General features: G+C 42.6%; 1 protein-coding gene across 2 annotated transcripts in view; it reads right to left on the bottom strand.

The window, feature by feature from the left end:
* The window catches only part of ntn1a (netrin 1a), a 59,517-nt gene extending 47,548 nt beyond the window's left edge, over nt 1–11,969 (bottom strand). Inside the window, exons 1-2 of one of the 2 annotated variants that reach the window (XM_008316775.3) lie at nt 11,809–11,969; nt 10,591–11,642 (exon numbers count right to left, since the gene is read on the bottom strand). In XM_008316775.3, the coding sequence (XP_008314997.1) occupies nt 10,591–11,614 (1,024 nt within the window). In that variant the 5' untranslated portion in view covers nt 11,615–11,642; nt 11,809–11,969. Of the gene's footprint in view, nt 1–10,590; nt 11,722–11,808 lie in introns of both variants that reach the window. The other variant, XM_008316776.3, reaches the window with a different exon arrangement.
* Between the last annotated feature and the right edge of the window lie 2,410 nt (nt 11,970–14,379).

Here is a 14,379-nt window from a genome sequence, read left to right as displayed (position 1 = left end):
TGTCCTATCTGTGAGACCCTAATGAGTGATGGATTAACCCGCAATCACCCCCCGGCAAATTGAGATGACCCCGCAAACTTTCCCCCAAGTGCCCTCTCATAAGTCTGCATTCCTGTTCACACCACACACACAAACACACACACACACACACACACACACACAGGTTTGTGAGTCTAGTCCTATCAGGACAACACAGTGACTTCCATCCTCTTCTATTTATTTTCCTAACACTCAAAGCCGAGGCCTCATCCCTGACCCTGACCACGACCAGACTCCCTCATTAGAACCGTTTTGGGTTTTTTTTTAATCTTGAAGACATGGTTCCATTCAGGCTGGAGTTCCTGTCCTCCACGTCCCTGAATATTTTTTCCTCCAGTTTTTATTCCGCATGTGTCCACTTTCTGCTGACCTCTGCTGACTGAGCTCCCTCTGTGCAGCCGTGTCAACCTGCTGCTCGCAAACACACCGCTGGATTTACCCGCTGTTGAGTGTGTGTGAGAAGGACAAAGATAACGAAGTGATGCGTCGCTCCGTGCTGCCTGTATTACTGTTAGTTATACAAACAACCGCCAGCCCACACACACACTCAGACACACACACACACACACTCACAGAACTGGGGCTTGGTGGCGTCCATGGCGACCGCATGCAACAAGTCCCTGGTGACCTGTTTGGCTGCCACGCACACACACAGACACACACACACACACACAGTCTGTCCCATGACTTATATGGGAAAGACAAAGACATTGGTGATAAATCAACGTCAGCCATTTAACAAGGCGCACACAGACCAGAGGAATTCCAGGCGGCTTTTTTTTGGCACGGTGCGAGCATATTTGACGCACAATGAAAATTGTTTGACTCTTGCTTGATCTGTCACAGGTGCTGTGTGTGGATGTGTGAGAGAACAAGACAAAGACAGAGTGTGTGTAAGTCGAAGAGAACCAACCTGGAGGAGAGAGGCCGAGCGAACCAGCACGAGTTTGGTTGTTTTTGAGTAAAAAAAAAAAAGTAGCCGCAGCTAAACTGCATCTGAACTGCAGTTAGCGACTAATAACTACCTGACGACTCCTCCGAGGCAGGATCTGAGGTGCAGCGGTGATGAGAGTGCGCTGCATTAACAGCAGGGGTCGTCTGATCTTCGCAGCACGCGGCTGTGAAGCTTTTGTAACTTCACCCTGCTATTAATCGTCTATATGTTATAAGCTGCGGGCCTGAAGCTCTCGCTCTCAGACTAGGTGGTCCAGCGCGTCTGTGAGTGTGAGGTTTTGTGTGTTGCTGCATACACAAAAGCCTCATTCTTTTTTTTTATGTCTCTGTCTCTGTCTCTGTCTCACACTCTCACTCACACACATTTGCGCGCCTGTATTTTCTGTTGTTGTTGTTGATGGACTCACAGCTTCATCTGCTACAGTCAGAACTGGGAGGAGTTGTTACGAACCTGCCAAGACTTTTATTCCTAAGTGTGAACAGACTCTGGTAATTGCAGTCTAATGTAGCAGCACATGCCGCACCAGCATCACAGTTTTGTGATGTCTCTACTGTGAGAGCAGAAGAACAGCGTACACATACTTGAGTATTTATTAGCATTACTTCCATCCACTTCCAGGAAGGAGAACCAAACCCAGCTCAGGTTGTTCAGAGGACTCGGCTTCTCCTCGCTCTCCAGTCTTTTTGTTCTCTCCCTACACATGATGTATTTGCTTTGGCCGCGGCCACTGAGCCTCCTTTTGGTAACTGTGCAGAAAACCTGCAGCCAGGCGGAGGTGTTGAGGTCATCACTCCTGATCCTCCACAGCACAGGATCAGGTCTCACGTTAGCACACACTGTTACTTGAACTATGTCTCGTGTGTATGAGCCTCTCTCTCTCACACACACACACACACACACACACTCACTGGAGAGACTTTTCCCACCCTGTTTACTGCTGTTATCCTTCTCATTTGTTTATGATGGCGATGACTGAGGATTGCACTGGTGCAGTGTGTGTGTGTCAGACACCATGACTGCAGTATTATGGGCTGCTTAGTCTTAGTCTTGTGAAGTACCGCTGCATGTATGTTGTGCAGGAGGTTTGAAGCTCTACAGGGAGCTGCGTGACGTCTGATAAACTGCCTTAAATCTCATCACTTGACTCAGTGCTAATTGGATCAGATCGATGATTTATCATATATTCATTTGCAGCTCCAGTCGTTTTGTAAAAAAAAAAGCCTTTTGCAACCAGTGGTTAAAATATCACTCATTTGCAGCTCCAGTCGTTTTGTAAACCGTCGTTTGCAACCAGTGGTTTACATATCTTTGCTAATTTGTAGCTAGTAAAATAACATCAGAGGTAAAACTGAATTTTTCATATTTAAATGAAATTTTATATCTGTGTGCATAAAGAAGTACTTCTCAAATAGTGGGGCGAGGCCCCCTGGGGGGCGCGGTGAGGTGCCAGGAGGGGCGTGAGAGGTTTCCCATAGAATATGACACCCTGGACATAAATGTTCCACTGCTGTAATGCCTGAATGATAACAAGCCTCCAGTCACTAGGTGGCAGCAAATCATACAGTGGTTTGTACAGATAAAAAATTCTGTCCTCAAGGGGGCGCATGACAGAAAATAATACATAACCACTGTCATAAAGGAAAAAAATGCAAAACTTCAGCTAACAGAGAGAGATGGAGTGTGTTGTGTCTAATGTGTGAACGTTTGGCTTATGTTGACTGTCACGGCTGGTAATTACCCCATAATCATCTGGTACCCACTCAAACCCAGTCTTTCCATCACACATAAAACACTGCCCCCCCCTCCGTACCCCCAAGACTCATGCTGCGGTTCATGCCAAACCCGACAAGACAAGCTTTCACTGCAGCATCAAGTCACTAATTTATCGGTTATTAGACGTCTCCCCGGGGCAACGCATAACTGCACACATCTTGAGCAAAATTGCTGTTTGCGTAAACACTCGCTCGTGGAGAATACAGGTCGTACAAACACTCGGGCTACACCTGGGAAGGAGTACTACGTCTGTGGAGGACTATGAGTGTGTGTGAGGAGGAACGATGACTTGATCCTGCTCCTGCAGATGTTCGAGGACGACCCTGGTTTTGTGTGAACCCTATTACGGTAAATTTGAGACGTGTTTAACTTTGTGAACCTGCGGTGACAGCTGAGATCAGGCTGACTAACGTCAAAGAGCACCTCTCCAATGATAATAATGTAACAGCTGTTATCGCTGCCCAGAAATCCCCACTTCAAGTTGGTGGTTTGAAAAAGATTAATCAAACTGTTGAAAATGAGGCCGAGTCGACCGGAGCAGCCTGACAGTGTAAAAACACACCGCTGGAGTGTGTTATCGTGAGCAAGACAAAAGCTCGGATGTCATCAACCAAGCTAGTCATAACTAGTCACTGGAAGAGAGTTTTTCTTATTCCCATGTGTCAAACTCAAGGCCCGCGGGCCAAATGTGGCCCACCAGGTCCTGCTGTGTGGCCAGCGGGAGCTTAAAAAGTGTTTAATATGTCGCGGCTGCTGAGTTTCTTAACTTGGTAAAAAAATTTTTACATTACACAGAGCGATGTACAATATTTGTACCTGGAATACATAATAATCAATTTCAGAAACATTTATCAATACTTGGAGTATATGGAGTAGTTACAGCTAAACAGCTAAACCATATTCAACGTGAAACTGGCTCACGATACCAAGCTAGGAGCGACATCACCTGTTGTAGCTTTTATTTTGTTTAAGTTATAACTTCTTTCTGTTTATTTATTATTCATTAATATTCCCGAATCCTTGAATATGTTGAGATCTGGCAACAAAAATCCTTGACTCCCATGAATCCTTGAATGTATGTGGATGATGGCTGGGTGTCCACAGGTTTAGTTCAATGTTCAACTGTGTCATACTTTGACGGGAAAGGAGAGTTAAAGCTATATTCACTCACAACATCGAAATTCCCTAAAATCACAGAGTGTACCTTTAAAACCACGTCTTGGTTTCCAGTTAATCCACGCGGAGCCCTCGTAGATTATCTGATAGAGGAAGCTTTCACCGAAAGGTAATTAGCAACGATAGTAAAAAAAAAAAAAAAAAGGAGGCAGAAACCAAGGGGGTTGGGGGGTGAATTTCTGGGTTAGCTGCAAGGACCTGATGTTGTAATAAAGCAGCTTCAGCTGGTGGTGAGTTCAAGCACAAGTGAGGGTGGCAAAAGGAAGTGAAGGCAGGCCAGAGGCCAACGGAGTAACGCAATCTGTCTTTCCTTCCAAGGCAATATGGCTTCAGACCAAACCATTTCACAAAAAAAAAAAAAAAAAAAACTACACTGAGATTCCATTCCTGGTACGAGCGCATGCACAGAGAGCTGCAAACACACACTCACACATGCACTCCCAGGCCGGCCAGAATGTGGACTTGCACTTTAAACAGGATCTGTCTTCCATTATATGATGTAGCCAAAGCAATGAAACAAAACCATGGCCACAGAAATGTTCACTTTGACCAAAAGACATTAAATCAACAAAGGAGCACGAGCCAACGGATTTCTGAACAGATTTTACACGTGTCTGACAACAGCACAGACCAAACAGTATTGTCAAACGAAGGATGAAAATATATGATCATGACAAAGAAATGTATTTTTTCTTTACCTGGAAACAGTGGTCGATAACATGCTTTAATGCTTTGGTTCTGTTTTGTAAGGAGCCTCGCTTGGACTTCGTTCTCATCACACACAGATGTTACTGTGCATAATCCTCATTTTTTTATATGAAAATCATTTCCCCGTCTTCAAAGGCCTGTCAGTCATCTACCAAATTAAAATTCCATGAAAATTGAATTGCTTCTTAAACAGGCCTCATGACAAGAATAAACTAGCTCCAAAATTCCATCTCAAATGAAATACCGCCAACTGCTGACATTAAGAGCTTCAAGATCTCCCAATGATTTAACAAAGTCTGCATTATTTGCTACATATATTGCCTTTCCTTTGAGCCCTGAGCATTTTAAAAATGCACAATCTCTCTGACGCACAGAACCTGTTTGGAATGTGGTTCTGAAGGAAGTAGTTTGAGTCCAATTCATTTGGAATAATGTTGGAGTTAGGTCACTCCGCTTTTTGGAATATTTGTATTTCCTCCAGAGAATCCTTCAAGAAATGTTGATGGTAGAGTATGCAGGAGTGCAATCACAGTTTAAATCAGTGGTCATCAACTGGTGGCTTGTGGGCCGAATCCAGACCGCTGAACCGTCCAATTGGCCTGCGGCTGGATTCTCAAATTTTAAAATATTATTAAGTATCATTCAGTAACTGATAAAAACAACAACTGGGACTTAAATAACTATCAGTAATGTCTACCACTGATGACTTTATTTGAAAAAAAAAAATTAATTTAACTTATTACCACTGATGACTTTATTTGAAAAAAATAAAGTCAAAAAAAAAAAAATTTAATAATTAAAAAAATTTAAAAAAATAATTTAATTTCTGTCTTTTCTCTATTTTCTCCACTCAAGTCTAACACTTGTTTTTACCAGTTTATAGAATTCTGGGAGAATGTGTTTCACACCAGGTTACAACCTGCTTCTTTAAAAGTTCTTTCACTTCCGTTTTCTTTCTTCCTAAAAGAAAAAAAATCAGATGGAGCAAAAAAACAAATCCTTTTGCAATGCTTCAGTGAGTAATTTGACATTTGCTCTGATTTGTATCTGTTCATTTTCTGGGTTTTAAAAACAAAGGAAACACACCACAGTTTAACACTGTACAAAGATGTGGTGATAAAACCTGTCAAAACTGTTGATGAACCTGAGGGACGCGTCTCCACATGTTTTAGGTTTGAAATTTGGACATTTTCTGACTGACTTCCATCTTTATCTGCAGGTAAACAACTTAACTACCGTAATGTTCCACTGTAATCGGTACAATTTCGTACAGTTGCTACTTAAACAGCACAGTGTGTTAGCAGAACAAGCTAGGCTTAGCCTAGCCGTAGTGGTGTTGTATATACTGCAGTATCTGTCATTTTTGATTGGGAAAGTGCAGGTTTACTAATAATTGAATCAGGCCATTAATGATTTAGAATGCTGCAGAATAAAATATTTGTCGCATTGTTGTTGGACGTGTGTGGCTCAAAAGAGGGGGCGCTTTGCAATTCAAGTATTCCATTTGAATGCATTAGTTTGTTCTTCTTAATTACTGTTGTAAAAAATGTTTCAACGTAGAATATCATTTTTTGTTTTGCTTTTAGCTAATGAAGCGGGGCGATGGATCCGCATTTATACTGCCCCCTGTTGGTGAGGGCTGAAGGTTTATGACTGTAAACACTAAGGCATCTCATCTCCTACATTCAAATGTCTTGAGTCGCCTGACAGACGAAGACAGATACGGTCGACTCAGGCGAACATATCGGGACATGTACTTCATGATATACAAGTACAAGTACATGCCAGGCTGACATGTACTTGTACTGTATGTACTGACGGTGGGCTTTAAAGCCTGGATCGTGCCAACAGGCAGGTTTGGAATGGTGAGGTGTGTGTGTCTGTGTGACTAATGAAGCAGGTCCAGGAGGACAGGTCCAGGAGGACAGGACCAGTCGTCGGGAATATAAACAACGTATTTTTGTAACTGTTTAGAGAACGAGTCATAAACACTGATAAGAAGCTTCGCCAACCACGACGTGGAACGCAGACAGAAGTCAGTTCTCCTGAGGAGGTGTGTGTGTTTGGGTCTACTTCTGGTATAGTTGGACCTCAGGAGACGTTTTGCAAGTCGTAACTCAGCGAAAGGTTAGTGAGAGGTTCTGGATTTGCATTTGATTAAGATGAGGAATATAATCCAGATAATTGGGTAAGAGAGCAGGGAAAGTATGATGGTTTAGTAAAGTTTATGGGAGTTATTGTAATTATTATTATTAAAACCACTGTGTGTGTGTGTGTGTGTGTGTGCCTACGTGCACGTGTGTCAAGCAGTGAACAGCAGTGTTGAATAGTAAGACAGTGCAAAGTGCAAAGCTGCCCTGTTTACTGCGAGCAGGACTAACAACGGCCTCCCCGCCGTGCGTTTGAAGTTGAAAGGCAGATGTTGAGTTGCTCAAACGTTAACCAAACGTCAACTCGCGCCCGGTAGGTACCAAACAAACGCGACAGCTAGAAGACAGCTGAAGAAAACGACCCAGACGAACGTCTCCGCCGTTCCAGCCGCCACGATGCGTTTCAAAAAGTGACGGCGCAGACAAAGGTGCAGTGATGCCTGTTTCACTGGAGGGATTACAGCCGCTGACATGTGTGCAGGAGGCATGTACACACTTCTCAACACAGATTCAATTCAAGTATATTAAAAAAAAAAACACTTTCTTTGTCCCCCAGAGGGCAATCAAAGTCATAACATGTTCCGTGAAAAAAAACTCGCCCTGAAGCTACGAGATGTCAGTGGTTCTTAGGTCCTCAGATATTTGTCTTGATGATAGGTTTATGACGTGTAAAATGATCTCTTTTTTTTAGTCTTCACCTAATGCCAGATTTTACTGACAGTTCTGAAACAATGCAAATTACAGCATTTGACTGAACCTTCATTTCTGCTGTTCCAATGCTTTATTTGGCCTCGTTTATTCATTAACTTTCATTCAGCAAATCCTGCTTCTATCAAACTCTACTTCATTCTTACGGCTCCATCTGAATCCTTGTTCAAATTTATGCAGTATTCCACGAAAAAAAAAAAAAAAAAAGAGCAAACACGGCGAGGAGCCCAGTACGGGCACATCTGCTTCTAAGTGTTGACATGTGTTCGCTGGAACAATTTCTTGGAGCGAATATTCACATCTTATCAAAGCAGGAGAACCTGTCAAGATGTGAATGGAGATATTTTCTCCCCTGACGCTCGGCTTGAAACAAAGCCACAGATATCAAGTCCTGAGACGACTCAGAATATTCTCTCCTTCCATACAAGTGATTGTGGTTGAACGACACGCTGGTTTTAATGAGCATCAAATGAAGCGTGTTGATTTTTTTTCTGAATGGCACAGTTTTAGTCCCGTCAGTCAGATACCTCTGAGCATCACCTTGGGAGTATTAGCCTGTATTCGGTACTCGTTTGCTAACGCAGAGCTAATTCATGCTATCGACCTGACATGAAGTTAACATGAATTGTTTGGTGTTCATTTAGTCACCGTGTTCCTCCTTCGACTTCCTCCGTCCCTGCTTGTTGTTTTCAGACTGTCTTCCTAATCTTCTTTGACTGAACTAAACATTTTCACTCCTCTTTGTCGGCCGAGGTTGTTATCATGACTGAGTTTGTACTAAATTATTTCAGAAATAAACTCATTTGTCACGGTTCGTATTCGATGACACGTGCCTTTAGAAACGCCAACGTGTTCGGCACAATGGAGCAGACGATCATTTACAAGTTTACTGCAATTGATTTGGACAATCCCTGTCCTCTGTGTCTCATAGTTTGTCTATTAAACGGAGTAAAGTTGAAACTTAGATGTTGAAGTCTGTGAATGTGACAGCTGAGGGAAGAGAACCACAGCGGCAGGGAAAACGATGGAGTAATCCAAAAGGATACCGCACAGGAAAGCGAGGCATTCCTTCATCAGTCGTGTTGTGCAACAATCATGCAACACCAGTGGTAAATATTGGTATCTATTCCAGTCGATATGGTTTGATATATATGAACTTATTTTTTATGTATTCAATTGTTTGGAGAGTTTGGGAGTTCATAACTCCAGTCACCTCCAGCTTGACTCAGAGCTGACTATCGCCCTAAGAGCGAGGCTTTAAGAGGTTTACTCCAGAAGTGCCAGCTTTTCAACCCACTCCATGAGAGAAGTCTCTGCTACGGTGAGTCAATAACCTGTAAAACTGACTGAGGTGCACGCACAGGACCGTAAGAAAGCTTTAAGATCCAGATGGAAGTAATTGGGCAAGTGCACTTCAAAACAAAAACAGAGACCGATTTTTTCTTTTTTTCTTTTACTAGAACGTGAGATTTAGGGAAAATCAGTGGGGTATATAACCCCCGCCAGGTTCAACTGTTTTATGCCAGAGCTTTTATGTCATAGTAAAACTCTTCTGTGATAAGTAAACACTTAGAAGGGTTTTAGTGACTTGGACAGAGCTGTCATTAACCTGCAGAGTTAATATCAGGCTTTATGATTTCAGCCTGATCATTTTGGTTTGTTAATAACAGTTAATACGTACACACCTAAAACAACCAGGTAAAATGAAATAAATAATAAAAAACAGAATTTGCCATTTGAATGGTCAAAACATGGAATACTTCATTAGGTTTTATTCTAAAATATAATTAAAAAAATATTTTTTAAAAAGGAGTTGGAGGGATATTCCATACTGAAATCTACATCTTTGTGTTAAATCAATGATTTAATTCACTTTTTTATACCTATTAAGTGCAATGAAACAAAAAAAGCATTAATTTTTTATACCTATTAAGTGCAATGAAAAAGCATTAGTTTTTATGGTCAAACTTCTTTAACCCAACCTGCACTGCTGATTTAAAACCTGATTAAAAAAATCGTCAGAGCTTGAGAGACCGACTACAGCAGCAAACAAAGAGGTTTAGGTTTAGGTTTACCTTAAACCGTCTCAACAGCTGCCTCGTGTCAAAGTGTCTGACATGTGTTATGACTGCCAAACAATATAGAGATTCTTTCCCTTCAGACCTGCAGCGAAATAGAAGAATGAGGGATTAGGCCGGTTACTGCAGAAAACCACGCTGTACGAGATTCTGTGGAGTCAGTCGGGTTTGGGTTTCAGGCCCCGATCACTGACACGTTCGTCTGTAGCTGCCTGACAGTCATCAGCAGGTGATGGAGCTGCATCACCTGCATCACATGACACTAAAACTGCTCCACGTTGAACCTGTGACATCGACTGGTTCCACAGGGCAGCCAGACCACAGCACAGGTCAATCCATAAATATAGAAGTGTGTATTGAGTGTGTGTATGTATGTGAAAATATCTGAGCATCATACATTATTTAAATTGGTCTCAATCTGTGTGACTGCTATTATATGAAACCTTATTTTAGCAAGTAGCCATATTTAAAAAAAAACCTCAATGATAATAATAATAATTATTATTATTTTTTTATTATTGCATTTAAGCACTAATTTTAATTTTTTATTATTGCATTTAAGCACTAACATAACTACAGTGCTGTCAGTATGATTGCAATTTAACATATATTCTTATTTTAATTGTATTCAATTACATTGGCTGTATAATAAATATCGCAAATAAAATATGAATCTGTATTTTAGTATAATTTTATTATTTTCTTACAATTAGGAATTTAATAAATATAACACAAAATATAATTCATATAATTGCTGAGATTTGAATAATTGGATTGTTGGTTCTTGTTATTGTTGTTATTGTGACGGTTAGTTTCATTTTTATCGTTAAGTTTGAAAACTGTTCCACTTGACTTCAACAACACCAGGTCAAACACTTGATCCTGGACTCCTGCAGAGTCACAGTCAGCCCCACTCAGGTGTACTGTAGTACACCGTAGTACTCTGTAGTACACCGTAGTACACTGTAGTACACCGTAGTACACTGTAGTAGATGGTACTCACCCACACACTCGTTGGCCTCTCTGGCTGTGGCTCTCTGCCAGGGTCTGTCATAGTGGAAAGGTTTGCACCTGTCGCATTCCGGCCCGGCCGTGTTGTGTTTGCACTCGCACACCAGACTCCCATCCCTGTCCTTTACGCACCGGGACGCGTGTCCGTTACATTTGCATCTGCCCCCGACCTGCAGGTCGGATACGGCGTAGAAGTACGAGTCCCGAGCCAGCTCCGAGTCGTCCTCGTTCTCGTCCCCGAACGTGTGCAGGCGGCTGAAGACGACTTTGATATCGGTGGCCGTGACCCAGTCCTGCAGCACCGGAGAGTTGTCGAAATCGTGCGCCGACGGTCGACCGTCCAGCGTGCTGAAGGCGATGAGGCCCCCGGTCAGAGGATACATGTCGGTGTGGGAGTCCGTGCACACGGCCTCCTGCTCGTTCTGTTTGGTGATGACGGCCCTGTTCGGTTTGTTGTACATCTTCCTGCACTGGGTCGAGTAGAACTGGAACGGCACCCAAGTTTTACCGTAGTCCATGGACTTGTAAATAGTCATGGATTCCGGTCGAGGCGAGCAGAACTGCAGGCTCACGTAGGTGACCTCGAATTTCTTTGCCAGGGACAGGGTGAGGGTGACGTTCTGCGGGAACTGGATGAAGTTCTCGGACTGCCAGCAGGTGAGGTTGTGGGGGTTGTTGAGGTCCGTCAGGTAGGCTGGAGGATGGTACTTCTTGGGGTCTGAGGCATCGCAGGTGTGACAGTTCCTGGTCCTCTCGTCTCCTTTCTCCGCCGATGTCACCACGCAGTAGCGGCTGGGCGTCTTACCGCAGGTGCTGGAAACCTTCACTTCCTTCCCGAAGGCGGCGTTGACAAAATCCGGGATGCAGCGGCGCGGATTGCCGTTCTCGTCGTAACACGGGTCTGGCGGAGAGGTCTGCGCCGCGAACAGGCTCATGCCGTACCCGCCGAGGACGCAGCTGGATGACAGCGCCAGGATGACCAGCGTGGACAGGGCAAGATCTCCAGCCGTCATCATCGTTGGTCCTGCGGTGTCCTTAGTGTCTCTGCGGCCGGAGAAGAAGAAGAGTCAGACAGCGAACACGTGGGGAGAGAGAGAATAAAGTTTGTTATTCAACTCCGCGTCTGCAGACACAAACGACAGAGAACAACGAGAGATCAGTGAGGATTCTGTATTTTTTGTTTTACATTTTAATGTGATTCTCCTTTTACCTGAGAACTGAAATAAAATCGTTGTGAGAACGCCGGCACTGAAGAGCTGCTCTGCTGTGTTGTATTAAGCGCAAAATCACCGCTCACCGCAGTTTGTATCTTCATGAAAAAACGGGGAGGTGCGCGATTTAAGGGCTGCTGGTGTCCTAATAAGAAGTCCCACTCCTCCTGTACACTCTCTCCCTCTCTCTCTCTCTCTCACTCTCTCTCTCTCTCTCACTCCCACTCCCTCCCACTCCCTCTCTCTCTCTCGTTGATCTTTCTCTTATTTGGCCCAGCTTCAGATCAGCACATCATGATGACTGACCTAAAGGGGGAACAACGACATCCACTGGCGGCGAATAAGTGAGAAGATTGATAAGACGAGAAATGAGAAAATGTCCCAGGAGTCACAAACCGCAGCCGATCTTTACCAGACGTGTTTTATTTTTCACCAGACAAATGGATGTTTGTTTAGGCAGTGGGCTGAACGGACTGACTGTCTGTTCTGATTCGGCAGAATTCGTGGTATCCAGTCATGAATAAGGCGAGAAAAATAAAAATACATATCGGTGTGAAAATAATCGTGTAAATAAATATATGAATATTATCAAATGAGACAAGAAAATTACGATTCAGAGACATTTGTTTTTTAAAACCCCAAGAGGTTTCAACTGAAACTGCACCTTCAAAGAAATATTTTACTACCATTTTTCGATTATTAAGAACAAACCGACAGATTTACATACATCTGTCGGTTTTATTTTACTTTTTGAAAATTAAAAATAAGATACTTGCATGTAGTCAGTAATACACACAGGATGCAGTGCCTTCCTTTAGGAGTGGACAGGATATTTTCTTGGTCATTGTGACTCAGTACCTGTTGCATGCTCACGGCAGAGCTTTCATCGCCATCTTGTGGCCATGGAAGGATGACAACGGTGAACAGTCTGCAGAGAGTACATCTCCCAGGCGGTGGAGGCATTTCACCGTCTAAGTACAGGCAGTTTGTCCTCTGCTGCTCTGTGTACTAGAACCTGAACATGGAGACATTTGGAGTCTGGGGGACAAACCTCGGTTTTAATTTCAGTTCTCAAACTATGGTTTACATACCGCTCGTGGTACTTGGACTCCCTCTAGGAGTACGCAGAAAAATCTGACTCTTGTTTGGATCAGGTTAGTCACTCAGTTGTAACAATACGTCTGTCATTTATTCTTTCCTACTGTGTTTGTGGCTAATGTGGCTAATGATATTATTAGAAATTGATCTTTTTCTAGTACTTATTTATATTTTACTGTTGTTCATAGTAGTGGATTGGCTTAGGGGGATATTTTATCATTGACTTAACCAATAATCATAATCACTTCTAAAAATGGGTGGTAACGCCACTTGGAATATGAAGGAATATTTATACAAGAACACGCTAAGCCACCAATCATTTGTAACAGGCACTCGGAAGGAAAAAACATGATGAGTGGCTACATGAGCAGAGGATCTCTGTGCAGTTAGTCCTGGAGCACACGTGTCAAACTCAGGCCTGGGGACCAAATCTGGCCCACAGTATAAAGCCACTATATTCTGGCAGGATTTGTAGTATTAGCGGTGTATGTGCTTTGTTATAGCTCATCCATTTTGTTGTTGTTGGTCTGTGAAAAAAAGCTTTACATTAAAAGGAACTGGAAAGACTGCAGATAAAGAGACATAATCAGAAACAAACACCACTGATGTGTGTTTTATTTCAAAATTAATTTCTCATGTGTTTATAGGTCGTTCCAGATTCAATGTTGTCCTAGTTTTCTACTTTGGCCCACTGTGAGTTTGGTGTAGAGGTTTGAGAACCACTGTGTTTGTTTATCATTGCTCTGGGCTGTGGAACAGTGATCCTGTGACTTACTGTACAATGGTAACGTTGGTGTTCTGGCAGATTTTTACATAGTGTTGTTTCCGTATTCAATATAAGTGTCTTAAAAATAAAATTAGTCTGAGTGGAAATGATGCTTAAAAAAAGACTCAAATTGTAAGACTTTTTACTGGAATTCTATTTTTAGGGAAGGTGATGACTTGACTTCATGTACTGAATATCTAATTTTAACCTCCATTTCCTTCCCAAAGAAGAAGGATGATTTTTCCAACTGCTGCTGATCTTGCTCAATTTCTTCAATTTACCAGCTTCATGAATGATTTTACATAAAAACATTCAGTTTTTTAACTTTCAAAAGTCAAAGCTTAGAATTTTCATGTGTTGATTCAAGGTTCCGACGTAAGAAAACTATTACAGTGGTGAATTTTGACAGTTTCAGTGACTTAACGGATCGAAATGTTTGACAGTTTCAGTGACTTAACGGATCAAAATGTCATCAATGGTTGGATTGGGCAACTTGTTATTTGTCACAGGTCTTACCACAATCATGTCTTACCAGGGTGGAGACACGGGGAGTAGATGGATTCGAACCTGAAACCTGCAGCAGTGAACATCAGAATCCTACAACTGCATCACCATCACCCTCACTGATGATATAAAAGAAGTGGCTTTTTATTCAGGAAGTAACACCTTACACTTACAGGAATGAGGTGTTGAGGTTAGAAGTGGT

Source organism: Cynoglossus semilaevis, chromosome 9 (assembly GCF_000523025.1).
Source record: "Cynoglossus semilaevis isolate Cse_v1.0 chromosome 9, Cse_v1.0, whole genome shotgun sequence".
In the NCBI taxonomy this organism is placed as follows: Eukaryota; Metazoa; Chordata; class Actinopteri; order Pleuronectiformes; family Cynoglossidae; genus Cynoglossus; species Cynoglossus semilaevis.
The sequence above is the reverse complement of the archived record's forward strand: the minus strand, read 5'-3'. Positions and strand labels throughout refer to the sequence as shown.